The following is a 27,962-nucleotide window of genomic DNA, read 5'->3' as shown; positions in this document are numbered from 1 at the left end:
GCATTCTTCACAGTGGGTTATTGCCTTACTGCTTTTACTCAGTGAACTCTCTTCTTGTTTTAGTGCAGGATACATTGCTTTAAATACTGTCTTCTTTCTCAACTTGGTTCACTTTAAAGATGTCACACACTTCAATAAGAATAATGTGTTACTGATGGCTACAGTTACATCAATGACCAGATCACTTTTTATCACTGGCTAAAGTAATATATTACTGGCCATTAAAATTGCTACACCAAGAAGAAATGCAGATGATAAACGGGTATTCATTGGACAAATATATTACACTAGAACTGACATGTGATTACATTTTCATGCAATTTGGGTGCATAGATCCTGAGAAATCAGTACCCATAATAACTACCTCTGGCCGTAATAATGGCCTTGATACGCCTGGGCATTGAGTCAAACAGAGCTTGGATGGCGTGTACAAGTACAGCTGCCCATGCAGCTTCAACACGATACCACAGTTCATCAGGAGTAGTAACTGGCGTATTGTGATGAGCCAGTTGTTCGGCTACCATTGACCAGACATTTTCAATTGGTGAGAGATCTGGAGAATGTGCTGGCCAGGGCAGCAGTGTAACATTTTCTGTATCAGGAAAGGCACATTCAGGACCTGCAACATGCGGTCGTGCTTTATCCTGCTGCATTGTAGGGTTTTGCAGGGATCGAATGAAGGGTAGAGCCACGGGTCGTAACACATCTGAAATGTAACGTCCACTGTTCAAAGTGCCGTCAGTGCAAACAAGAGGTGACCAAGACGTGTAACCAATGGCACCCCATACCCCCCATACCATCACTCCGGGTAATATGCCATTATGGCAATGTGTGTTCACCGCGATTTCGCCAAACACAGATGCGACCATCATGATGCTGTAAAGAGAACCTGGATTCTCAAAAAAAATGACATTTTGCCATTCGTGCACCGAGGTTCGTCGTTGAGAACACCATCGCAGGCACTCCTGTCTGTGATACAACATCAAGGGTAACCGCAGCCATGGTCTCAGAGCTGATAGTCCATGCTGCTGCAAACGTCGTCAAACTGTTTGTGCAGATGGTTGTTGTCTTGCAAATGTCCCCATCTGTTGACTCAGGGATCGAGACGTGGCTCCACAATCTGTTACAGCCATGCGGATAAGATGCCTGTCATCTCGACTACTAGTGATACGAGGCCATTGGGATCCAGCATGGCATTCAGTATTACCCTCGTGAACCCACCGATTTCATAGTCTGCTAACAGTCATTGGATCTCGAACAACGCGAGCAGCAGTGTCGCGATATGATAAACCGCATGGCGATAGGCTACAATCCGACCTTTATGAAAGTTGGAAACGTGACGGTACGCATTTCTCCTGCTTACACGAGGCGTCACAACGGCGTTTCACCACACAACACCGGTCAACTGCTGTTTGTGTATGAGAAATCAGTTGGAAACTTTCCCCATGTCAGCACGTTGTAGGTATCGCCACCAGCGCCAACCCTGTGTGAATACTCTGAAAAGTAATCATTTGCATATCACAGCATCTTGTTCCTGTCGGTTAAATTTCACGTCTGTAGCAAGTCATCTTCATGGTGTAGCAGTTTTAATGGCCAGTAGTGTAATAATGCCCATTCCTTGTTTGATTTGTCATAACAGAACAAATGGCAAACTTGCTTTGTACCTGCACAAGCATGTAAAATAGTGAAGGTTTTAAATTAAAAAACATAACATGTCCCATTTTCTAAAAAGACAAGTATTTAGTGTTTATAGTCTAAACAAAAAATAGAAGCATGATTTACTGATTTAATATGCTGCAACTTGTATACACCTTGTGATGTTAAAATTAAGATTTCAGTAAGGTGACCAGAATTAATGCTACTACTGTACAAAATTATCAAAATTATATATATCTGTGTGTGTGTGGGGGGGGGGGGGGGTAGATGGCCAACATGACATATTTTGTGATTTTGTTTTCCTGTGTGTGTGTGTGTGTGTGTGTGTGTGTGTGTGTGTGTGTGTGTGTGGTAGATGGCCAACATGACATATTTTGTGATTTTTGTTTTCCTGTTTTGAGAAAGTGGTTTCCATCTACATCTATACTCTGCAAACCACTGTGAAATGAAAGGCAGTGTGTACAGAATTTGTCCCTGTTCCATTCACATATTGGCATAGAAAGAATGATTGCTTAAGAGCCCCTTTGTGTGCTGTAATTAGGCTTTGCAGTTTCTATGGACGTGTGTGTGTGTGTGTGTGTGTGTGTGTGTGTGTGTGTGTGTGTGTGTTGTCCTTAGTGTAAGTTAGTTTAAGTTAGGTTAAGTAGTATGTAAGCTTAGGGACCAATGACCTCATCAGTTTGGCTTCTTAAGGATTCACACACACATTTAGTTTATGTGGAAGCAATACAAGGGTCATCTTTCAAAGCTTAGCACACAATCACTAGATGGCATGGTTTTGAAATTTGTCATCTGTTGTTAAAACAATGACAGCTCACAGGGTGGCTGAGTAGTTTCATTAGAGCTAAAATTTAAAAACACATTGTGTAAAATTCAAATTCACACTGAAGGTTTCAGTTATGTGATTTTTTACCATTTTCATGAAGGCCTATTTCAACAACAATCCTCAAATCACCACATACAATATGTGATAATCATTCACTTTCAGAAAAGATTATTTATAGTTGGTTTGCAGAAGTTTGTTGTGATTATGTTTCTGACAGTGACTAATTTCCAGAAGTCAACTAAAATTGATTGTTGTTAAAAAGAAAATGCTGTGTGGAACATAAATGGAGAGCAACAAATGAAAATTTTGTAACAGGGCCGGCCTTGGTACAGATTTTCATTTGCCACTTCATTTTGCGTATATACGTCATAACTATTTGAAATACAAAAAGTTCTCGGGAGCCATATAGTTTCATTTGATAATTGAAGGAGGTCAACAAGTGATTTACCAAGAATTCCAGAAAATTTTACCAAACCTCAAAAACAGACTTGTCAACTGGCGTAATACATTATTGAAACATTCAACTGTTAAAATGAAAAAGCTATACACAACATTGTAACATGAGATGCAACTTGATTATATTTATATGAGCTGGAAAATAGACAGCTGTCGGCTTTTTGTGTGTTCAAAGGCAAATCCAAACTAACAGAAGTGGTTCATTGGTGAATCATCTCCAAGAAAATGATCACTTGCTTCTATGATTATGCTGGACATGTGAAAATTGTTTTAGGGGGTCATAGACATTTAACGCTAAGTGGTATAAAACAATTTTTTGCCACAAGTCATCAATGTAATTAAGAAAAGTGATTAAATTTATTTTATCGTTCTTCATCACGACACTGCCAGCTGCCGCACAGCATGGCAACAACAAGTTATTGTATCACTGTCTACATCCACCTGATTCACCATCTAATGACTACTTTTTGCGCTCGACCTTTGTGACGAGGGAAAGTGTAGCTTCTTTTCGAATTTAACTGTTTGCAGTTAGAAATCAAGTACTCAGTGGTGGGTGGGGGGGCTTGTGACATGATTATTGTATTCTGTGCATAGTGTGTTCATTTTCATTGCAATGTTCATAAGTTACTTAAGTGTTCCACCATAACTGCAAATGAGCAGTTTAAGTATTCAGAGTGTGGACAGGTGTATAATTATAACAAAACTTTGAGACACAATGTCTGTAAAGTTCATGCAGGAAAGCTGAACATTATGACAATTCTTTTAAGAAATTGACAAACTTAAATCCCCCAATGTCTTACACGCGACAAAAATTTTAATTATGAAAAAAGTCTGGTAAACCATCAACAAAGTTGAGGGAGCTGATGAAAACCGATTGCTAAGATGCCGTCTTTGTAATCATGGAACACCCACATAAGTGTTTTATCAGAACATTTAGGAGTGGCACATGAAATACAGGTAAGTGCAAAGAACTGAATTTCTCAACATTGGACTACCTTTAGAGCTGGAAGCACAAAACAATGAAGTGCACATATCCATTGTATATCAAGAGCAGTGCATTTAAAGTTGCTGTTCATAGATACGTAAGATCTTATTATTTATAGTGTAGTTCAAGCTGTTTTAGCTCTAGAGATAAATCTGTCAGGCATTTAAAGCTGTAAACCAGCAATAAAATCTCAAGAGTGTATCCAGCAAGGATAATAGTACATCAAGCGGAAGATGGAACATGCCTAGTAAAATTTATCTTGACTCATGTTGCACATAAAATTGAGCTTAGTCATTACAGTTTATTAGGAAAAAGGAGGACAATGTAGCTGCAGATACATCAAATAAAATTCCATTTTAAATTATTCTGGACAAAATTCAGGAATCGGGGATTTATTTTCAGTTGGAAAGGGTTTTTATGATATTGATCAGTGACACACTATGTGCTCCACCTTCGTCAGAAATGAGACTGATGGGATGTGTTCAGGTATGGGTATAAGAAATAAACTCCAGTGACAGTCCATGCATGTTATTCTAGAAACAACAAGATACAATAAGTTAACTCCATCCACAATTAAAATGTTCAGATATTGTTTTAGTGATAATAAGCACTACACAAGGTGAAATATTGAAGTGTGGAAATGAATGTGTATATATTGATGCTACTCACTGGATAAACAACTGTGGTTTCAACCTCATTTCGTTACTGGTATTAGACAACCGCGTAAAAGATTTCACTTGTGTGTTTCCCATCTTCAATGGGAATGATTGTTGTCCATGTTTTTTCAGTATGTTACAGTGAAAAATGGGAAGATTTTCCATAAAGTTTTGTGTCAGATTTTCAGAGTTCTTCTATAATGCCTGGAACTCTACAATGGACATTCCAAAAATGAGAGAGTAGCATGTGGCACATGCTATGTGGACTAAGTGTGGAGGAAGAATATAAACAGCAAAGGGATACGGGCAATTGTTTATAATCCTGTCAAAGCTTTGTTGGGAGAGACAGATGCTATTGCATTTAATGTGATGCTTCCTGCTGCACTCAGCAGCACCTTACTCTTCTCGAGTTAAATAAGAAACTAGTGATCGATTTTCTATCTTCAGTGCTTACAGTTCAGTCAGCAACACTTTGTTCTTATGTCATGATCCTTGTAATTTAGGAAAATGTAGTTCAAAATCTTTAATTACCTCTGATGTCACATGATTCTTTTTATTGCTTGCCAGTGAGTTATTCCTGGAGTGTTATTAAATAAGCCCACCATTCCAATTTTGTACACAAAGTCTGGTCTTCTATTCATTTGTGCACCATTAGTCTTGACTACTGCCTCTCAATAAGGACATTCTTCATTGCAGCCCTTTGTCTGTGGACTATTTCATGAGTTAGTACCTCCATGGTATACAGTCACAGTAAGGAAACTTCTAAGGAAACAGAGATTACTGCATAGTAGGTGGAAAACAGAGAGATAGAGAGCAGTGTGTGATACTTTCAATGACTAACATAGCACAATATTGTCAAATGATATTTCACAGAACCAAAAGACATTCTGGTTGTATGTAAAGGCTGTTAGTGACACCATTGTTATTGTTGAGTCCCTAGTGAATGATACAGAAAGTGAAAATCAGGGTAGCAAAGCAAAAGCAGAATGCTTAACTCCATTTTCAGAAGTTCTTTTACAAAGAAAAACAAAGGAGGGTTACCCCAATTTAATCCCTGTACCACCGAAAAGATGAATGAAATAAGTATTAGTGTCAGTGATGTTGAGAAACAGCTAAAATTTTTAAAATTGAAGAAAGCTCCAGGGCCCAATGGAAACCGTATCAGATTTTATACTGAATTTGTGGCTGAGTTAGCCCCTCTTATAACTATAATCTGTGATGGATCCCTTGAATAAAAAACTGTGCCTAGTTCTTGGAAAAACTCGCAGGTTATTCCCATCTACAAGAAGGATAATAGAAGTGATCCATAAACCTACCATTCGATATCCTGGACATTGATTTGTTGTAAAATCTAAGAACATATTCTAAGCTCAAACATTATGAGATATCTTGAACAGAATAACCTTCTCATTGCCAACCAACTTGTATTCTGAAAACGTGGATCATGTGCAACTCAACTCGCACATTTCTCACATGACATCTTGGATGGAGAGTCATTTTCAGATGTATAAATAACTTCAAGTGTGCCCCAGGGAAGTGTGTTGGGCCCCTTGCTGTTCATGTTGTGTGTCAAGTATCTTGTAGACAATGTTAATAGTAACCTCACTTTTTACAGATGGTGCAGTTATCTATGATGAAATACTGCCTGAAAGAAGCTGCATAAATATTCAGCCAGCTCTTGGTAGGATTTCAAAGTGGTACAAAGATTGGCAACTTGGTTTAAATGTTCAGAAATTTAAAATTGTGCACTTCACAAAAAAAAAAAAAAAAAAAAAAAAAAAAAAAAAAAAAAAAAAACATAGTATCCTATAACCTTAAAATCAGTGAGTCACTGTTTGAATCAGCCAACTTGTACAAACATCTGGTTGTAACACTTTATAGGGATATGAAATGAAATGATCACATAGGCTCAGTCGTGGGTAAAACAGGTGGTAGACTTTGGTTTAGTGGTTGAATACTGGGGAAATGCAATCAGTCTACAAAGAAGATTGCTTACTCGTGCAATCTATTCTGGAATATTGCACAAGTGTTCGGTACCCGTATCGAGTAGGACTGACGGGGGGATATTGAACATGTATAGTGAAGGGCCCATGAATGGACACAGGTTTTTTATCCATGGGAGAGTATCACAGAGACACTGAAGGAAGTGAACAAGAAGACTCTTGAATTATGTGTAAACTATTGCACGAAAGTCTGTTAACAAAGCTTCAAGAATCTGCTTTGAATGATGACTCCGGGAATATAAAACAACTCCATACGTATTGCTTACATAGGGGTCGTCAGTACAAGATTAGACTAATCACTGCACACAAAGGCATACAAAAAATCTTCCTTCCCACTCTGCGTATGTGAATGGAACAGGAAGAAACCCAAATAACTGGTACAATGGGACGTCCCCTCTGCTATTCACCTCTAAGTGGTTTTCAGAGTGTAGATGTAGATGGTTGTCTAGCAGTATGGATATAAGAATGCAGTGTTGCATGTTATATCTTTCTAAAATTCGAGATTTCTCTAATGGGTCTGGTTCAGCCATAAGAGTCCACGCATGTTATCTCTCATTACTCAGAACCCTTGTCTCCAAAGTTCTTTTATTTTAATTGTTCTCTTAGTTTATCTTTGAAATAAGTTTTTTGTTGCGGGTTTTTCCTAAAAAGCAGTCATCTATGTAAACAGTGGCATTGAATATGTCTCTTTCTTTATTTTTCTGAAAAACGCTGGTCCGCTGTGGAACTGTTGAAATTTAAATTTAGTAGAGCATTATCGAGTTTGGTGTTCCAACAGCTACTCTTAAAGATCATAGACTGCTTTCTGAAGTCTTTTAGTGATTTTATATTGTTTTGCTTTCATCACATAATCAACCACGGGAATTTTTAACAAATTTTTTTCATTAAAGTCACCTTCCAAGAAGCAGTAAATATGTTGAACCAATCAATGTCCAAGTCATATTTCACTAAATAAACACTTGAGTGAATTGAATTTTTTCATTTCACTGATTGCAAGGTTTGATTTGCTTTAATTCTTCTTGAATTGCATGAGGCTATTTCTGCAAGTATTTGGATTGCAACAGTTCTTCCAAAGTTGATGGTTCTGATGATTATTGTGAAGCTGTAGTGTAATAGAGCACACGATCATGCATCTTCTTTAGTCTTGGTACTTGGGGAGATCTTCTGAGTACTCAGATTTGTTGAGATGGTTCAGGATCACCTTTCATTTTGACTGAGCCTGATTCTTGTGAGGTGCTGTTACATCCAATGTGTTGTTCTTTAGTTCTGACTCAGTTTCTTCTGATCCTGTTTAATTTAATCAAGTCTCTTCCTTGTCTGCAACTAAAATAAATATTCAGTATGTGTTTAGAAAAGAGCATGGGTGTCTGGCTTATTACTTTTTGAACTGTTTCTTTTTTGGAAATTACATTCAGAGCTTTGTTGAATAGGATGGGACATATGATATGCGTTGCTTTCTTTGCAGATTATGACAAGTTCACATTTGTTGTGTTTTTTTTTCCCTTTATGAATATTGGCTCTTTTTACACATGATTGTAGGTCTTGCTACCAAATAATCTCAGAAGTCAAAGGTCTGGTTTCTTCCATGAGGCATCCTCTTGTGTAATGCTGTTCAGTTTTTTCTAAGGGAATCTGTTAGTAAGATAAGTTGTGGGGAAGATTGCTTCTTCCCAAAAATTCATAGATAATTTCATATCAGACCACAGACATCTCACATTTTCACTATCAGTGTATTATACCTTTCATAACAACAATGTAATTTCCTGCTTGGAATAATATGTAGAATAAAGGAAAGGCTACCAATGTGGTGTGGTGAGGGATATGTAGTGCATAGATACGTGCAACAGAAAACAGTATTTACACAAGCTTTTCAGCTCTTGCTCTTTCTCTAGCATACACATTCACTCCCAAACCACATAGACACCCAAATGTACACACCTGTGGCCACGACAAGCCTTTCTGTTGTAATTCAGAGAAACTAATGCTGGAAGTGTTACACAGGTGGGAATTCTCTTTCCAGCACATTTTACGCTCTTGCCGTCCCACTCGTCAAATCTTCTGTAACCTGTTTCCCATTGCCTCACATTACGTGAGAATTCTCTCTCTCTCTCTCCCTCTCTCTCCCTCTCTCCCTCTCTCTCCCTCTCTCTCCCTCTCTCTCCCTCTCTCTCCCTCTCTCTCCCTCTCTCTCCCTCTCTCTCCCTCTCTCTCCCTCTCTCTCCCTCTCTCTCCCTCTCTCTCCCTCTCTCTCCCTCTCTCTCCCTCTCTCTCCCTCTCTCTCCCTCTCTCTCCCTCTCTCTCCCTCTCTCTCCCTCTCTCTCCCTCTCTCTCCCTCTCTCTCCCTCTCTCCCTCTCTCTCCCTCTCTCTCCCTCTCTCTCCCTCTCTCTCCCTCTCTCTCCCTCTCTCTCCCTCTCCCTCCCTCTCCCTCCCTCTCCCTCCCTCTCCCTCCCTCTCCCTCCCTCTCCCTCCCTCTCCCTCCCTCTCCCTCCCTCTCCCTCCCTCTCCCTCCCTCTCCCTCCCTCCCTCTCCCTCCCTCTCCCTCCCTCCCTCTCCCTCCCTCTCTCTCCCTCCCTCTCCCTCCCTCTCTCTCCCTCCCTCTCTCTCCCTCCCTCTCTCTCCCTCCCTCTCTCTCCCTCTCTCTCCCTCCCTCTCTCTCCCTCTCTCTCCCTCTCTCTCCCTCTCCACCTATTACATGCTCTACCCTCTGAACACCTTTCGTCTTGTTGTGCAGCTGCTGAGTTATCTTTCAACAGGTCTGCCTCACTCTATGCCACTACCCTTCCGCACCTCACACATGTTTTCCTACCACTTCCCCACCATCACACAACAGGCAACTACTTCCAATAATTGATCATCAACAGTCAGGCTCACTACGGCCATGGATGTCTACATTTGGGTATTTATGAGTATGTGCGACTGATTTTGCTAGAGAAAGAACAAGAAGTCAAAAGCTTTTATAAACGCTGTTTCTGTTGTGTGTGTCTATGCACCACACACCAGACTGCTATAGATGAATGGTTACCTTTCCTGTATTTCATTGTATATTTCAGCTACCTTCTGGACCTGTGAAATGATGATCAACTTCTTCATTCTTTATGAATTTTTTCCATCTCTTGTTTATGATCCCATATGTAAGATGCAAATTCTTTCACCTGTCAGATTTTCCACATGCTTTTTAAAATTGTGAATAATTTCATCTTCAAATTTAATGATTAGAATGTGTAAAAAAATCTCAAAAAGATCCTCAATCTCTGATTGATATAGTTTGCATTGGGCCACATAAATGTAAACATACTAATTTGCTCTTAGGAATTAAATGTGAGAAGGAAAGTCTAGTTTGCTTGGTTTATATAGGTATGCAATCCAAGGCTTATCAGCAGATCCTTTTTGTGTGAATTCCAAGATAAAGTATTTTTGTAAAGTGATGCAGGCTTTGACAGCTAGTATTTGGATCCTTGGTGATTTTTGTTATAAGTGCATTAGGCCATGGTCCGAGGCCTGTTTGTGTGCCCAACTTCCATCTGGTAATGCTGAAGACATCACCAGAGGCTTTAGAGACTCAGATAACTTTATCAAGTGTAAACTATTTCAGCAAGCCTGTTGAAATTCTTTAACATTGATACTACTATCTGAATTTTTATAGCCTCCGATGATGTCTCCATGATGTCTCCAGTATTAGGATATGATAGATCAGACACAGAAACCTGCCATGGACCACGACGTAATGCCCACATAATAAAAATCACCAAGAATGCTTTTCATAATAATTCCATCACGTCTGAATGTGAGGTTGCTAAATGTTCTATGTCATAGATATTTTATGAAAGGTTGCAGACTTACATGCAACAGTGTGATCACATGGTTGATTCAGTTTATAAATTCTGTTGATTAATGATGCTATGGCTATCGATGTTTGCTCTGTACCACAGATGCTACCGCCTCTATCATCAAAAATGACTATTGGGCTGTTCCATTATTCTGAGTGCAGAAAGTAAATTTATATTTATATCTGTCCTCCTGGTATTTATCTTTTTTGTGTTTGCTAGTGCTTCAGAATGTGTAAGACATGTTTTTTTACACAGTTAAATTCTCGTCATTAGCCAAGAATACTAGTTAACTGAGCCCAAGGGTGCTTCGACGTATATATGTGTTACTGCACCTGAGTCTACATACAAGTTTTTGTGTATACCTTCATCCAATGATATCATTGTTCAGAATAATTTATAACTTTGGTAGAAAGAGTTTCCACTTGCTTTTACTGCAACAATTCTTTGCTACGTGCTCACATTTGTTGCATTTAAACATATTGTACCTCAGGGAATGTAGTGTGGTTATTGCAGTTGCCTGTCCCATTTGCTTGAAGAGCTGCATCATTGAAGCTTAAATTTCCATGTGCATCATATTTTACTTCCTATAGTAATTAGTTCCCCCCCCCCTTCCCCCTCTGCCCCCCCCCCCCTCATGAATCATGGATGATGGACCTTGCCATTGGTGGGGAGGCTTGTGTGCTTCAACAACACAGATAGCCGTACCGTAGGTGCACCCACAACGGAGGGGTATCTGTTGAGAGGCCAGACAAACGTGTGGTTCCTGAAGAGCGGCAGCAGCCTTTTCAGTAGTTGCAGGGGCAACAGTCTGGATGATTGACTGATCTGACCCTGTAACACTAACTAAAACAGCCTTGCTGTGCTGGTATTGTAAACAGCTGAAAGCAAGGGAAAACTACAGCCGTAATTTTTCCCGAGGGCATGCAGTTTTACTGTATGATTAAATGATGATGACGTCCTCTTGGGTAAAATATTCCGGAGGTAAAATAGTCCACCATTCGGATCTCCGGGCGAGGACTACTCAGGATGACGTTGTTATCAGGAGAAAGAAAACTGGCATTCTATGGATCGGAGCATGGAATGTCAGATCCCTTGATCGGACAGGTAGGTTAGAAAATTTAAAAAGGGAAATGGATAGGTGAAAGTTAGATATAGGGGAATTAGTGAAGTTCGGTGTCTGGAGGAACAAGACTTTTGGTCTGGTGAATACAGGGTTATAAATACAAAATCAAATAGGGGTAATGCAGGAGTAGGTTTAACAATGAATAAAAAAGTAGGAATGCGGGTAAACTTCTACAGACAGCATAGTGAACTCATTATTGTGGCCAAGATAGACACAATGCCCACACCTACTACAGTAGTAAAAGTTTATATGCCATCTAGCTTTGCAGATGAAGAAATTGATGAAACATATGATGAGATAAAAGAAATTATTCAGGTAGTGAAGGGAGATGAAAATTTAATAGTCATGGGTGACTGGAATTTGACAGTAGGAAAAGGAAGAGAAGGAAACGTAGTAGGTGAATATGAATTGGGGCTAACAAATGAAAGAGGAAGCCGCCTGGTAGAATTTTGCACAGAGCATAACTTAATCATAGCTAACACTTGCTTCAAGAATCATGAAAGAGAAGGTTGTATACATGGAAGAATCCTGGAGATACTAAAAGGTATCAGATAGATTATATAATGGTAAGACAGAGATTTAGGAACCAGATTTTAAATTGTAAGACATTTCCAGGGGCAGACGTGGACTCTGACCACAATCTATTGGTTATGAACTGTAGATTAAAACTGAAGAAACTGCATAAAGGTGGGAATTTAAGGAATTGGGACCTGGATAAACTGAAAGAACCAGAGGTTGTACAGAGTTTTGGGGAGAGCATAAGGAACCAATTGACGGGAAAGGGGGAAATAAATACAGTAGAAGAACAATGGGTAGCTTTGAGGAATGAAATAGTGAAGGCACCAGAGGATCAAGTAGGTAAAAAGATGAGGGCTAGTAGAAATCCTTGGATAACAGAAGAGATACTGAATCTAATTGATGAAAGGTGAAAATACAAAAATGCAGTAAGTGAAGCAGGCAAAAAGGAATAAAAGTCTCAAAAATGAGATCGACAGGAAGTGCAAAATGGCTAATCAGGGGTGGCTAGAAGACAAATGTAAGGATGTAGAGGCTTATCTCACGAGGGGTAAGATAGATACTGTGTACAGTAAAATTAAATAGACCTTTGGAGAACAGAGAACCACTTGCATGAATATCAAGAGCTCAGATGGAAACCCAGTACTAAGCAAAGAACGGAAAGCAGAAAGGTGGAAGGAGTATATAGAGGGTCTATACAGGGGCGATGTTTTTGAGGACAATATTGTGGAAATGGAGGAGGATGTAGATGAAGATGAAATGGGAGATATGATAATGCGTGAAGAGTTTGACAGAGCACTGAAAGACCTAAGTCGAAACAAGGCTCCGGGAGTAGACAACATTCCATTAGAACTACTGACGGCCTTGGGAGACCCAGTCCTGACAAAACTTTACCATCTGGTGAGCAAGACGTATGAGACACACGAAATACCCTCAGACTTCAAGAATAACATAGTAATTACAATCCCAAAGAAAGTAGGTGTTGACAGATGTGAAAATTACCGAACTATAAGTTTAATAAATCACGGCTGCAAAATACTAATGCAAATTCTTTCCAGACGAATGGAAAAACTGGTAGAAGCCGACCTCAGGAAAGATCAGTTTGGATTCCGTAGAAATGTTGGAACATGTGAGGCAATACTGAAGCTACGACTTACCGTAGAAAATATATTAAGGAAAGGCAAACCTACTTTTCTAGCATTTGTAGACTTAGAGAAAGCTTCTGACAATGTTGACTGGAATACTCTCTTTCAAATTCTGAAGGTGGCAGGGGTAAAATACAGGGAGTGAAAGACTATTTACAATTTGTACAGAAACCAGGTGGCAGTTGTAAAGATTCGAGGGACATGAAAGGGAAGCAGTGGTTGGGAAGGGAGTGAGATAGGGTTGTTGCCTCTCCACGATGCCATTCAATCTGTATATTGAGCAAGCATTAAAGGAAACAAAAGAAAAGTTCAGGGTATGTATTAAAATCCATGGAGAAGAAATAAAAACTTTGAGGTTCGGCGATGACATTGTAATTCTGTCAGAAACAGCAAAGGACTTGGAAGAGCAGTTGAACGGAAAGGAGGGTATAGAATGTACATCAACAAAAGCTAACGAGGATAATGGAATGTTGTCGAATGAAGTCAGGTGATGCTAAGGGAATTGGAAGCTTTCGAAATGTGGTGTTACAGAAGAATGCTGAAGATTAGATGGGTAGATCACATAACTAATGAGGAAGTATTGAATAGGATTGAGGAGAAGAGAAGTTTGTGGCACAACTTGACTAGAAGAAGGGATCGGTTGGTAGGACATGTTCTGAGGCATCAAGGGATCACCAATTTAGTAATGGAGGGCAGCGTGGAGGATAAAAATCGTAGAGGGAGACCAAGAGATGAATACACTAAGCAGATTCAGAAGGATGTAGGCTGCAGTAGGTACTGGGAGATGAAGAAGCTTGCACAGGATAGAGTAGCATGGAGAGCTGCATCAAACCAGTCTCAGGACTGAAGACCACAAAACAACAATAATTGGTTGTTAATGGATTCTCGTGATATCGACATATTGAAGTTTTCTAAAACCCGTTTTCATCGGTTTGTAATCACTTGACATCCATTCAAGTTAAATGCATCCTACACACATTTCTTTTACTTTGAAGTTAACATCATTGAGTTAGTTTGATGTTGAAGTGATCTTTTACACATTTTCTTCCACAAACAATGCTCCAGGCTAGTTGTTAAGAGTTTTATGAATTCCAAAGTCCTTTAGATGTTCAAAATTTCTCACATATTTCTTTTATGGTAGAAGCGTTATTTAGATGCACATAAATAGAATGGTCAACTGACAAAATCATTTCAGCCCCCTGGAGACTTGTTTTTATGCAACAAGTGATTAATTTGAGAGTTCCAAAATTGCTTATGTACCTAGTATTCTGTTAATTTTCTGTGACTGTCACTTTGCCTCAGATTTGATTGACTGTAATGAAACTTTTTGTTCTCCAGGAAAGCGGGTGGCATCCTGTTGTTCGGTTGCATTACTCACTCTTCAGTCATTGTATCCAGCAATACTTGTGATGCCAGCAGCACTTTATATTTATAAAAATGAAGCAAAGACAACTGTACAAAATAAACGTTACACATGGAAACAGTCTTTCATATACACATTTGTTGTGTTTTCATTGGCTGTTGGAAGTTTGCTTTTCTTGTCATACAAGATTACTGGAAGTTTATTATTTCTTAATTCAGTATATGGTTTCATGTAAGTATATTACTTGTGATAAAGCTTTCCTATTAGATGTAAGAAGGGTTCATATATTATAATATAAAATGGTAAGTTTTGAAACAATGGAAACTCCAGGATGGAATGACAGTGTTATGAGAAGGGTAGATTTCTGCTCAGCACATAGTGAAGATGTTGACTCATATAGAGGCTCATCAGAAAGACTGCTAAACAAGTAAGCATTTGGCCAAAAGGCTTTTGAAGTACACACACACACACACACAAAACCAATGTCTCTGAACAGACACATTGTCAGGGGTGTGTGTGTGTGTGTGTGTGTGTGTGTGTGTGTGTGTGTGTGTGTGTGTGTGTGTTTACTTCAGGAGAGGACTTCTTTGCCGAAAGTTTACTTAGTAGTCTTTTTGTTGTGCCTTTCTGTGACTCAGCATCTACACTATATGGTGGTTAGCAATCTATGTTTTTCATAATATTGTAATGATAAATTGGGCCCAGTTATGCAATATGGAATCAACTCCAGATTTATAGTTTTGAAGTACATCATGTTTTGCAAAGCATTAAAAATAAAATTCTAAAAGTACATTATAGACAATGTGAGAATGTTATTATACTGTACATTTTTGATACCAGTGTTTAAAATAAAGAAAGGTATAAATTATAGATTTCCGTTGGTGGAAAGAGCCTAAACGGGAGTTGGTTCCATATTGCTTACCTCAATAAGTTAAAATGGCACTTGGATCTTTCGTGTTGTAGTTTGAGGGACTGGGTAGTGTGCATCAGGAGCTTGAAAAACCTGGCTATAGTGATGTTTGCATGTATTAATATATTAACCTTCAATTATTTACCAAACAATATTAACATAATAAAATGCAATGGCAAGAAAATAATATATTTTGCACAATGAATCCATTGTTATTCCATGGTAAAGTCCAGCACTCCATCAATATCATCCACAGCACCATAATCTACTGAAACATTACTGTAAAATGTGGTAGCTTCACTTGGAATGAGATGCGTAATGAACGTGATGTCGTCCAATTTTGGCTGTGGTATAGGCTTTCTATTAGGCCACATAGGTAACAGGAGCGATGAGAAGTTTACTGCAGACTTTGGGGGACCAGTTCTACTTTACTTGACATCTTCAACAAAATTCTCATCTAATTGTGTATTCATATATACAGAGAAAGGTTTGCTCTTTAAGATTCTAATCTGATGGAGTTGCAGCCAGCTTACATTGTTCTGATGTATGTCTTGTTTCCTATTGGAAATAGTCTATTCAAGTTGTGCAGTTCATTTAAAGTCATGTTTTGGCACCCTATGGACATGTAGGGGATTCTTTTTCCTTGCCTTCTGCATTACACGGATGTAGTCTTCTGGCATACAGAATTTATCCTGCATCTTTAGAGCACATTCTATTATCGCCAAAGTCACTATAGCTAGGGAAAAAAAAAGAGATAAGATATTTCAATGTAATTGTCTTCAAAGGACTATGCTGTTCTAGAGTTTTTAACATTAAAACCATTTTTGTATTATGGTGTTGTCCCCCACATGAATCTGACCACAAAACCAATTCCTTCACTCCATGATGTAAATTGTTCAGTATGTGGTGTTGAAGACAACTCCTTGAGCCCCACAGCCAGCAGTGTTTTCAATCCAAGAATAGCAGTGTGCTTCATTACATTTACCAGTATGGATTCTCTAACACTTTTAGACAACAAGAAGCAATGTGGAACTGGTTTGAAAACTTCACACCTCTTTCACGTCAGTTGACTTACTTGGTACCCACAGTCGATTTTCTTCCCTGGGTACTGTATTTACTCGAATCTAAGCCGCCCTTTTTTTCCGGTTTTTGTAATACAAAAAGCCGCCTGCGGCTTAGAATCGAGTGCAAAGCAAGTGGAAGTTCCGGAAAATGTTGGTAGGTGCCGCCACAACTAACTTCCGCCGTTGAATATATGTAGCGCTACACAGGCATGCTTTGTAGGCACAAAGATAAATACTGGCGCCAAAACCTCCGCGTCAGTAAATAAATTTAAAAAAAAGGTGGAAGACGAGCATTTTCTCTCCGCCCCGAGTTTCGACCACTGCATTTTCATACATTATCCAACGAAGTAAATACAAATTCTGTATTGTTCGTCTTTGAATGTAGCAGAATTTCAATGTACTATGAAAATCCGACTGGCAAGACTGTTTGCAATGTCTGTCAGTATGGCCAATTCTACGTTCTGAATTTTTTCCTACCTGTGAGGAGATGGTTGCTAATAGGAACCTGATGAAATTTGAATCACATGCAGTATTCTGTTCACCATAAGAATAACACGAATATCAACATTTTGCCATGTATTCTTTTGTGTTTGCTGCTATCTCATTTAAATCCTGTCTACCTAATAAACTACGAAACTAAAGTGAGACAACAGCAAACGCGGAAGAATATACGTATCGTGTCATGTTATATTCGTATTATTCTTATGCCTAATAATGATAGTCAGAAATGAAGCACAGCAACTGACTAGATTTTGAATTCTAAGATGACTCTAATTTCTGTGCAGAATTTGATGTACTAAAGAAGCGGCAGCAAAGATTTTCAAACAGAGAAACATTTTCGCCTAACTCTCGTTCAGAACATGTTCTATCATACGCAGTCTATTATTTGGTTCTTGTTGATCATTATCAAAGAAAGTAGCAGTGTAAGTAACAACAAATAGCAGTCTCTTGCCATTGTTTCGCTAATGAGTTGATTACACACTCTTTTTTTTTAACTGTGTAAGTGGCGGTAGCGCGCACAAAAGCAAGCCATGCCGCGAGCGGCGACAGGCCGTAAACATGCACTATCAGAATGCGACAAACAATGCGTGAACCAGTACAGCAATGCATTTTCAGTTTAGAGTGACGTAAACACCTATAACAAAGAAAACAGCACTTATCAGATCAAAGCAAAATAAGGAATCGATTCAAACCAGACGAAGCATGTGAAAAAGGAAGGGTACCCGTATAAATACGGCGGAGAGCCTGGTGCATAGCAATGGCTACCTGGTAAAGCTTAACTGCTAAGTGTACGACTCGAACCAAACTACTGTGTGTGTGTGTGTGTGTGTGTGTGTGTTCATGAAATAAGTGGATACTCGCAGAATACTTTTAGTTTAGTCTTGGTATATTTCAACTTCCACAAAGAACAAATTCATCATTTCTCACATAAATATTCAAAAGTTTGTAAGTCAACCAATTCATCTCGCATTAGACTCAATTAAATATGTTTACTATAGCGTTGGTTTAACAACCACATAATTTATGAACATGTCATTCTTCTAGCAAGTCCAACACATGAATTACTTAAAAGGCTAATCTCATTTCTTTGTTTGTCCTTAACAATCATCACAGTGACTAAAGAATAGCACAGGCTCTTCTCTACTCTTACACTGAAACTCCATGAATTGTACAGCAGGTACATGTCGGCCGCTGTGTCCACATTTGTCTTGCGACTGTTTTTAGACCAGCACACACAAACATGCAATGCGCAGTAGGTCAGATTTGCCTCTCACACACTTCTATTTAAAATGTTATGGGTTCGAGATGGAGAAAGGCCAAGAGGTTCTAGAATTATTTACGCGGAAATTCTCAAAGCACTACATATCTCCCCCCGCACCCCCCCACCCCCGCACCCCCCCCCCCTCCCCCAACACCGAACACACGATATTTTGTATGCAATCATTATGTACGTTTATATCCTATATAACAACAATTCATATTTCAACAGTATACCTGGGCTAGTAGAAATCCTTGGGCAACAGAAGAGGTAACGAATTTAATTGATGAAAGAAGAAAATAAAAAAATGCAGTATATGAAGCAGGCAAAAAGGAATACAAACGTCTCAAGAATGAGATCGATAGGAAGTGCAAAATGGCTACGTAGGGACGGCTAGAGGACAAATGTAAGGATGTAGAGGTAAATTAAAGAGACCTTTGGAGAAATGAGAACCACTTGTATGAATATGAAGATATCAGATGGAAACCCAGTTCTAAGCAAAGAAGGGAAAGCAGAAAGGCGGAAGGAGTATATAGAGGGTCTATACAAGGGCGAAGTACTTGAGGACAATATTATGGAAATGGAAGAGGATGTAAATGAAGATGAAATGGGAGATATGATATTGTGTGAAGAGGTTGACAGAGCAGTGAAAGACCTGAGTCAAAACAAGGCCCCGGGAGTAGGCAACATTCCATTAGAACAACTGAAAGCCTTGGGAGAGCCATTTCTTACAAAACTCTACCATCTGGTGAGCAAGATGTATGAGACAGGCGAAATTCCCTCAGACTTCAAGAAGAATATAATAATTCCAGTCCCCAAGAAAGCAGATGTTGACAGACGTGAAAATTACCAAACTGTCCGTTTAATAAGTCACAGCTTCAAAATACTATCACGAATTCCTTACAGACGAATGGAGAAACTAGTAGAACCCGACCTCAGGGAAGATCAGTTTGGATTCTGTAGAAATGTTGGAACACACAAGGCAATACTGACCCTACAACTTATCTTAGAAGAAAGATTAAGGAAATGCAAACCTACATTTCTAGCATTTGTAGACTTACAGAAAGCTTTTGACAATGTTGACTGGAATACACTCTTTCAAATTCTGAAGGTGGCGGGGGTAAAATACAGGGAGCAAAAGTCTATTTACAATCAGTACAGGAACCAGATGGCAGTTGTAAGAGTCGAGGAACATGAAAGGGAAGCAGTGGTTGGGAAGGGAGTGAGACAGGGTTGTACCCTCTTCATAATGCTATTCAATCTGTATTATGAGTAAGCGGTGCAGGAAACAAAAGTAAAGTTTGGAGTAGGTATTAAAATCCATGGAGAAAAAATAAAAACTTTGGGGATTCACCGATGACATTGTAATTCTGTCAGTCAGCAAAGGACTTGGAAGAGCAGTTGAACGGAATGGATAGCGTCTTGAAATGAGGATATAAGATGAACATCAACAAAAGCAAAACAAGGATAATGGAATGTAGTCGAATTAAATCAGTGGAATTAGATTAGGAAATGAGATGCATAAAGTAGTAAATGAGTTTTGCTATTTGGGGAGCAAAATAATTCATGATGGCCGAAGTAGAGGGGATATAAAATTTAGACTGGCAATGGCAAGGAAAGCGTTTCTGAAGAAGAGAAATTTGTTAACATCGAGTATAGATTTACATGTCAGGAAGTCATTTCTGAAAGTATTTGTATGGAGTGTAGCCATGTATGTGGAAGTGAAACATGGACGATAAATAGTTTAGACAGGAAGAGGATAGATGCTTTCAAAATGTGGTGCTACAGAAGAATGCTGAAGATTGGATGGGTAGATCACATAACTGATGAGGAGGTACTGAATAGAATTGAGGAGTTTGTGGCACAACTTGACTAGAAGAAGGGATCGGTTGGTAGGACATGGTCTGAGGCATCAAGGGTTCACTAATTTAGTATTGGAGGGCAGTGTGGAGGGTAAAAATCGTAGAGGGAGACCAAGAGATGAATACACTAAGCAGATTCAGAAGGATGTAGGCTGCAGTAGGTACTGGGAGATGAAGAAGCTTGCATAGGATAGAGGAGCATGGAGAGCTGCATCAAACCAGTCTCAGGACTGAGGACCACAACACCACCACCTTGTTCTTTTCATAACCATGAATACCCTTTTTCTTATTATTTAGCTATTCCTTATGTTTTTCATTTTACTTTAATTATAAAACGTGAACATTTCAATCAATGTTGGAGTTCGTTTTCTTATATCTAGAAATCGTGAAGACTAAACCTTTGGTTTCCAATCGTATGCTCCAGGTGTTCATGACACTTGAGTACTTGAGTCTTTATTCGAATTCCTTGTACTATTTTTTGCTTAGTACATACTAGTATCATTATTTATAGTAGTTTATAATGTGGAGGAACTCTGGACAAATGAAAGGGTTCTTTTTGACACTTATAAACTCAGATAAAACATAATAATGCTAGTGATATATAGAATTCAAAGTTACCAGAATAACTCGTATTGAATGTGTGACTTCTGTCACAATACTGTCCTTTTCCCCTAGGATCGGTACCCGTACCTTATGTGTAGGTTGACCCTGTGAGTGCACTTCCTCCATCTATTGTGGTAGGTACGCCTCTTTATAAAACATTCCTATTCATCAGGCCACAGTTCGTCCTATCTCTATGTAGGTATGCCTGCTCTATATCCTTAGCAAATGCTGGGTACACCCTCCTTATCCTTTATGAGTAGGCCTCATGGTTCTTTGCCCTAGTGTACATCTTTATGTACACTATAATCAAATATTTCCTGGTAAAATAAAAATCTATTTTACACTTCACTCTCACTTCTTAGTACCTCATTTAATACCCTAGAGTCCTCCTCTACATTTCAACTTCTGTAGTCATGGTAGATACTATATTCATATTTTTTGTGTGTATGCATGTGTTTGTGTGTCCGATTCTTCAGCTTTCTTATGTGAAAATAAGTTGTAGGTTATTGGAAACAATGGAGACTACGAAGGACTTCTGCGATAGAAGTATATGAATATGGAAAGAGGGGAAAAAATATTTAGGTCCTCAGAAGAGAAGTAAGAAAGGAAAAAATAGAAATGGTTGCTAAGATCGAAGAAGAGAAAGAAGGTAGCCCCAAAGACAGGAAACCCTTGCCACCCCGCTTCCCCAGGATCCCTTCCTCACCGGTACTTGAGTTAGAAACCATAGGAAGTATGGTTTAAATCGTCTCCTACAGAACGGACATTCCCACCTTCACCCTTGAGGGCCCTGAAGAAAATCTTAGCAACCCTATGGAAACGGCAAATGGTGAATAATCAGGCACACTTGTTTGCGAGGGTCATTTGAAAGGTGTAATGTGTGTTTTGTGTTACCGTATTTACTTGAATCTAAGTCGCACCTGAAAAATGAGACTCAAAATAAAGGGAAAAAAATTTCCCATAAATAAGCCGCACCTGAAATTTGAGACTCGAAATTCAAGGGGAGAGTAAAGTTTTAGGCCGCACCTCCAAATCGAAACAAAGTTGGTCCATTGTAATATGAGACACAATTTAGGTCGAATGAATGACGATATAGCTACACTAGTTTGGTTCGAGCCGTAAGCTTAACAGTTAAGCTTTGCCAGGTAGCCATTGCTATGCATCAGGCGCTCCATCCATTTTTATACGGGTACCCTTCGTTTTTCATGTGCTTCGTCTGGTTTGAATTGATTGCTTATTTTTCTTTGATTTGAAAAGTGCTGTTCTCTTTGTTATAGCTGTTTACGTCACTCTAAGCTGAAAATGCATTACTGTACTGTGTCATGTATTGTTTGTCGCATTCTGATAATGAGTGTCTGACCTGTCGCCACTCATGGCATGGTTTTCTTTTGTGCGTGCTACCGCCGCTTACAATAAAAAAAAAGGGGAATTGTCTCATTAGCGAAACAATGGCAAGAGACTGCTATTTGTTGTTATTTACACTGCTGCTTTCTGTGATAATGGTCAACAAGAACCAAATTATGAACTGCATATGATACAAAATGTTCTGAATGAGAGTTTAGCGAAAATTTTTCTCCATTTGAAAATCTTTGCAGACGCCTCTTTAGTACATTACTTTCTGCACAGAAATTAGTCATCTTAGATTTAAAAATCTAGTCAATTGCCCTGCTTCATTTCTGACTCTATCACTATTAGGCATAAGAATAATACAAATATAAACATGACATGATTTGTGTATACTTCTGCATTTGCTGTTGTCTCACTCTAGTTTCGTAGTTTATTAGGTAGACAGGATTTAAATGAGATAGCAGCAAACGCGAAAGAATACATGGCAAAATGTTTATATTCGTATTATTCTTATGGTGAAGAGAATGCTGCATGTGATTCACAATTCATAAAAGTTCCCATTAGCAACCATCTCTTCTCACAGGTAGGAAAAAATTCAGAACGTAGTTTTGGCCATACTGACAGACATCGCAAACAGTCTTGCCAGTCGGATTTTTGTAGTACATTGAAAAGCTGCTACATTCGAAGATCAACAATATGGAATTTGTATTTACTTCATTGGATAATGTATGAAAATGCAGAGGTCAAAATTTGGGGTGGAGAAAAAAGCTTGTTTTCACGGTTTTTTTAAATTTATTTACTTAGCAGAGGTTTTGGCGCCAGTATTTATCTTTGTGTGTGCAAAGCATGCCTGTGTAGCAATACATATATTTGACGGCAGAAGTTAGTTGTGGCGGCACCTACCAACATATTTCAGAACTTCCGCTTACTTTGCACTCTATTCTAAGCTGCAGGCAGGTTTTTAGATTACAAAAACGGAAAAAAAGTGCGGCTTAGATTCGAGTAAAAAGGTAGTCATGATTTATCTGTTGGTGTAAATCATGCTTTTATCTACACTACCCACTCCTTTTAAAATCGATACAAACCCTCCTGTCTACATCACATCTCACAAAAGATATAAAACATTCTATACAGAATAGAAATTTGTACACTACAGTGCAACAATTGTTCACTTCATCACATCATATTATATTCTACACAGACATAATATTCTTATTTCATTTATTTCATTCTCTTAAACCAATCTTTATCTTATAGTCTTATCCAGTTTTCTAAGTGCTAACATTATAGGATAGTTTAAGATTTTAGGAATAGATTACAGAATAGTTTAAGATTTGAAGGGAATTCGGTGCAGGAAAATTTTATTACAGAAGAAACACTGAAAACAACTCGGGATCCAATGGTCATCACGCCGCCCGTTAACACAGAACATTAACGTCTCTGGGGTACAGAGGACTCCACTTGGATCCCACGGATCTGATATTAACGTCACTTGAGCAAGTGCAGACCAGTACTTCTCTTTGTATTTCTTTGGACTTTTCCCACTGCAAAACAATCGCCACTTCACTAGGTAACACCACATTAGGTGAAGTTATTCTATGTTCTACTCTATCCTGGATGAGTTTGAATCCTTTCCACAGGTCATCCATATATCTCTTGGTATCACTAAGTTCAGAAGATAAAATAGCAGATACGTTCTCGGATGTTACTTTCTCGGAAACTTTCCAATTTATAAGTTTTTCCCCTGTTCCTCCCAAGTATTTATATTTATAATGACAGAGTTCGCTAGTTTCACTCTGAAATTTCTTGCTACAGGATCTACTCGTGTATTCACACCTGTAATTTGCGACTGGACAATTGGTATTAACTTCTCTTGCTTATCAACACTTTCTCTTACAGTATGTATTCTCTGCTTTACAGCATCAAATGTAACATTACGTACATTTTGAAATGATCCTAACTTCTCACTAAATTCACATTCTACATTATTACATTTATCTTCAATATCAAATTCTAACTTCTTTGTCAAATCCTGAAGTGGATCATTCTGTCTCTGATTAAAGTCAGTGAATAGTTGATATATGTGACCGTTTAAAGAACTTGTTATTTCACCTTTCAAATCTGTTTTAAAATTTTCTACTTTCATAGTTAAAGTGTCAAATTTAGTCTTCAAATTTCCCATGCCTTCAAATAAATTGTTAAATTCCTTACTTTGTTCATCTACCTTAGCACTTAACAATCCTAAAGTTTTAATCTGAACATCCAGTTTACTATTTGAGTATTCACTGAATCTAATTTAAGACTGAGCATTTAAAGTTTCATGTAACTGTAAAATTTGGGCTGCTAGTTTGGCATTTAAAGTCACACTCAGTTCCTTTCTTAAAGAAGCATTTTGAGCAGTTAGTTCCTTTCTTAAAGCTGCTGAATCTGCACTCTGGGCTTTGATTAAATTTACTTTTTCAGACTAGTCTGACACTTCCTTCCTCACTTTCATAGCAATGGCTGGTTCTAAAGTTTCCCCAATTCTCTGTGTATTATCCATATTCCTATTAGTTTTAGATCTAATATTCATTTAACGAATTAGCTCTAAGTAGGATAACTACACCAATAAAAGTCACTCTACTGTTTGTATCACTTCTTGCTAAGGTACAAAGTTCTATTCTGCGCTAGCCCGGCATCAAACTCTCACACCGTAGATAAGCGGATGTGACGGCAAGTCAGCATTGGTGAACAGCAAGCCGTCGGCGTCGTTATTGGTGTCAACGTCGGTGTTGGTAGCCAGCTGTGGAGCAGATCGGCACTGGTGGATCGCAACTGGTGCCGGTGGTGTCAGATGTTGTTTCTGCATCAGCATCACCGCGATGTGTGTAAGAGCTGTATACTCCCCCCACTGGATCTTTTCAGTTGAATTATTCTCATCTTATCTCTTCTTAGTCTAATACATCAAGGACTTCTTTCCATTCTTTTAACGTTCTTCCCTGTTGTTGCGTCCACAAATTTTTCCTATTGATTTTTGGACTTAACCAAATTACACGAAACATTTCTCTTGTATTGTTATATCTGATTGCTATGGCATCACATCATATCTTCTTCTTCTTCTTCTTCTTCTTCTTCTTCTTCTTCGATTTCTTCTCAAAATTCCCTTTTTTTTTATCCCTTTTCACTGGTTGCCGCACTCTAATGCTTTAGCAACAAGAAGTGATGTAGAGCTGGTTTGCAAACTTCACACCTCTCTCACATCAGTTGATGTACTTGGTATGCACAGCCGATCTTCTCTGGATAGTCGGCCATTTTGATCTCCAAAAACTACTTCTCCGAAGAATAAAGCTGGTTAAGGGAATTTATCAGACTCTCTCTCTCTCTCTCTCTCTCTCTCTCTCTCTCTCTCTCTCTCTCTATGAAATAAGTGGATACTCGCAGAATACTTTTGGTGTAGTCTTGGTATATTTCAACTGCCACAAAGAACAAATTCATCATTTCTCACATAAATATTCAAAAGTTTGTGAGTCAACCTATCCATCTTGCATTAGACTTGATTAAATACATTTACAATAGTTTTGGTTTAACAACCACATAATTTATGAACATCTCTTGCTTCTAGCAAGTCCAACACTTGAATTACTTAAAAGTCTAATCTCATTTCTTCATTTGTCCTCAACAATCATCACAATCACTAAACCAGCAAAGAAGAGCACACACTCTTCTCTACACATACACTGAAACTCTGAGTCGTACATCAGGTATTTGTCGCCCGCCGCATCCACATTTATCTCGTGACTGTTTTTGGACCTGCACACACAAGCATGCAGTGCGCAGTAGGTCAAATTCGTCTCTCTCGCACCTTTATTTAAAATATCGTGGGCTCAAGATAGAGGAAGGCCAAGTGGTTCTAGAATTTATGCGGAAATTCTCGAAGCGCTACAATTCCACAGTTGTACATCCAGAGTTGTCTTTTTTAAAAGCTGATATTTGTTGGAATATATGGTGATGGCAATGTTATTTCTAGATCATAAGTGAGTGTTTCAATCTGATATTTCTCATGAGCTCTGATCATATCTTCTATCAGCATTTTATGAGCTTGTTCTTCTCTATATATGTGGTTTTCATGCTGGTCATTGAGCATTGTCTTATCCACTGTAGCATTTGCTGATGCAGATTGTGCCTTATATTTGTCACAAACACTACATGTGTCTTTTTGAAGTGTCTTCCTTCTTAAATTAAACTCTTTCTGAAATACTTCCTTATACTTGGAAAATAAGAGAGTATCACTACAGTCTTCCTTATATAACACAAACATTCTGCTTATTGTTAAATCAGGTGCAACATATTCTGCATCTGATTTGTTTCTACTGCAGTGACTTGCATATTTTGAGAACTTACTAATATGGTGCATAATGTCCAGTTTTTGCTGATCTGTAATCTTATTATGACCATCACTACATCCCCTTTTATCTGATAATGCACTGTTATCTTTGGATGTGCTCTTCTCCATTGCTGTATTCATGCTCTTAGTCAAAATATGCAGTGTCTGACAGAAAAAGTCCCTGCAAACTGTAATATCATTAATTCTGTAAATCCTACTATAATTACTTTTATTATTGTCTCTATTTCCTCTGTGATAGTAGACTTCATGTTGCCGAATCATTGGCCGACCACTGTGGCCGAGCCGTTCTAGGCGCTTCAGTCCGGAACCGCGCTGCTGCTACGGTCACAGGTTCAAATCGTGCCTTGGGCATGGATGTGTGTGATGTCCTTAGGTTAGTTAAGTTTAAGTAGTTCTAAGTCTAGGGGACTGATGACCTCAGACGTTAAGTCCCATAGTGCTTAGAGCCATTTACTTAGAGCCATTTTGTTGCCTAATCATTCTGCCTAACACTGCAGTTTGTATATTATACTCTCCACTTTTCCAAAAATTGTCAAAGATCAGTTTTCTCTCCTGTATGCTTATTTTGTCATTACATGTTCTTGAACAGTTACAGATGTAATCTCTAAACAGTTTTGGTTGCACTGATTTCTTTGCAGCATTAACATATTTGTTGTTACTATTCCTTAGGATCTTATGATGCTCTGTTGACAAACATCCAAATTTTCTCTCCCTCCCTTTATGTTAACTTGCAACTCTGCTGCTGTAATCAACACTATAGCTGTCTTCTGCATCATGTTCTGTAATGATTTTCTTTATCAATAGATCCATTAATATCCAAGACACTTTGTCTTAACCCACATATGATATTTCCATCTTTTTCCTGTAATACACAAAAAATAGGCCCTTGTTAGTCAGTACCATGAATATATCACCCATTTCGATATCAATGACAGTTATAAAAAATGAGTTAAAATGTTCTACTAACCTAACTTTTTCTTGATGCATTTTGGACGTGTAGAAATTGTTCTGTAAGATTCCCTTCCTACAGCAATAACAAGAAAGGCTTTATAAGTAATATCACCTACAAAATACTGTTTCACATGTGCACAATGTATTAAAAATATTATTTATTGCACGAACCCGTAAACTCACATTGTCATGTAAACACAGGGAGACCAAGTATTTTCCTCTAGATTACTTGGTCATTGTCATTGGTTTCTCCTAAGGAAGTGTTTTAATATTGTGTATATGAATAACATAAACCAAAAACACAATAGTTAGTTCAATTCAGTCGTAACAAAAACACTTACACATAGACAGTTCATGAAGACATGACTTGATTCTATATTGCAAGTCGCTGCAGCTTTTCTTCTAGTTCTGGCAGTTGGTTTTGCACTCTCTAGATGGCAGCACATTACGAAAAGGAGTTGTTTTGCATAACATGGTACACACCTTCAAGCACATTTTACAATATAAATCCAAAAATCTAGATAA

General features: G+C 38.5%; 1 protein-coding gene across 2 annotated transcripts in view; it reads left to right on the top strand.

Moving 5' to 3' along the window:
- Positions 1-27,962, top strand: part of LOC126273471 (phosphatidylinositol glycan anchor biosynthesis class U protein) — an 86,935-nt gene that overhangs the window by 41,696 nt on the left and 17,277 nt on the right. For both annotated transcript variants that reach the window (XM_049977035.1, XM_049977036.1), the window contains exon 4: positions 14,533-14,788. In XM_049977035.1, the coding sequence (XP_049832992.1) occupies positions 14,533-14,788 (256 nt within the window). The remainder of the gene's footprint in view (positions 1-14,532; positions 14,789-27,962) is intronic.

Source organism: Schistocerca gregaria, chromosome 5 (assembly GCF_023897955.1).
Source record: "Schistocerca gregaria isolate iqSchGreg1 chromosome 5, iqSchGreg1.2, whole genome shotgun sequence".
In the NCBI taxonomy this organism is placed as follows: domain Eukaryota; kingdom Metazoa; phylum Arthropoda; class Insecta; order Orthoptera; family Acrididae; genus Schistocerca; species Schistocerca gregaria.
Note: the sequence above shows the minus strand (reverse complement) of the source record. Positions and strands in the feature narration are given on the sequence as shown.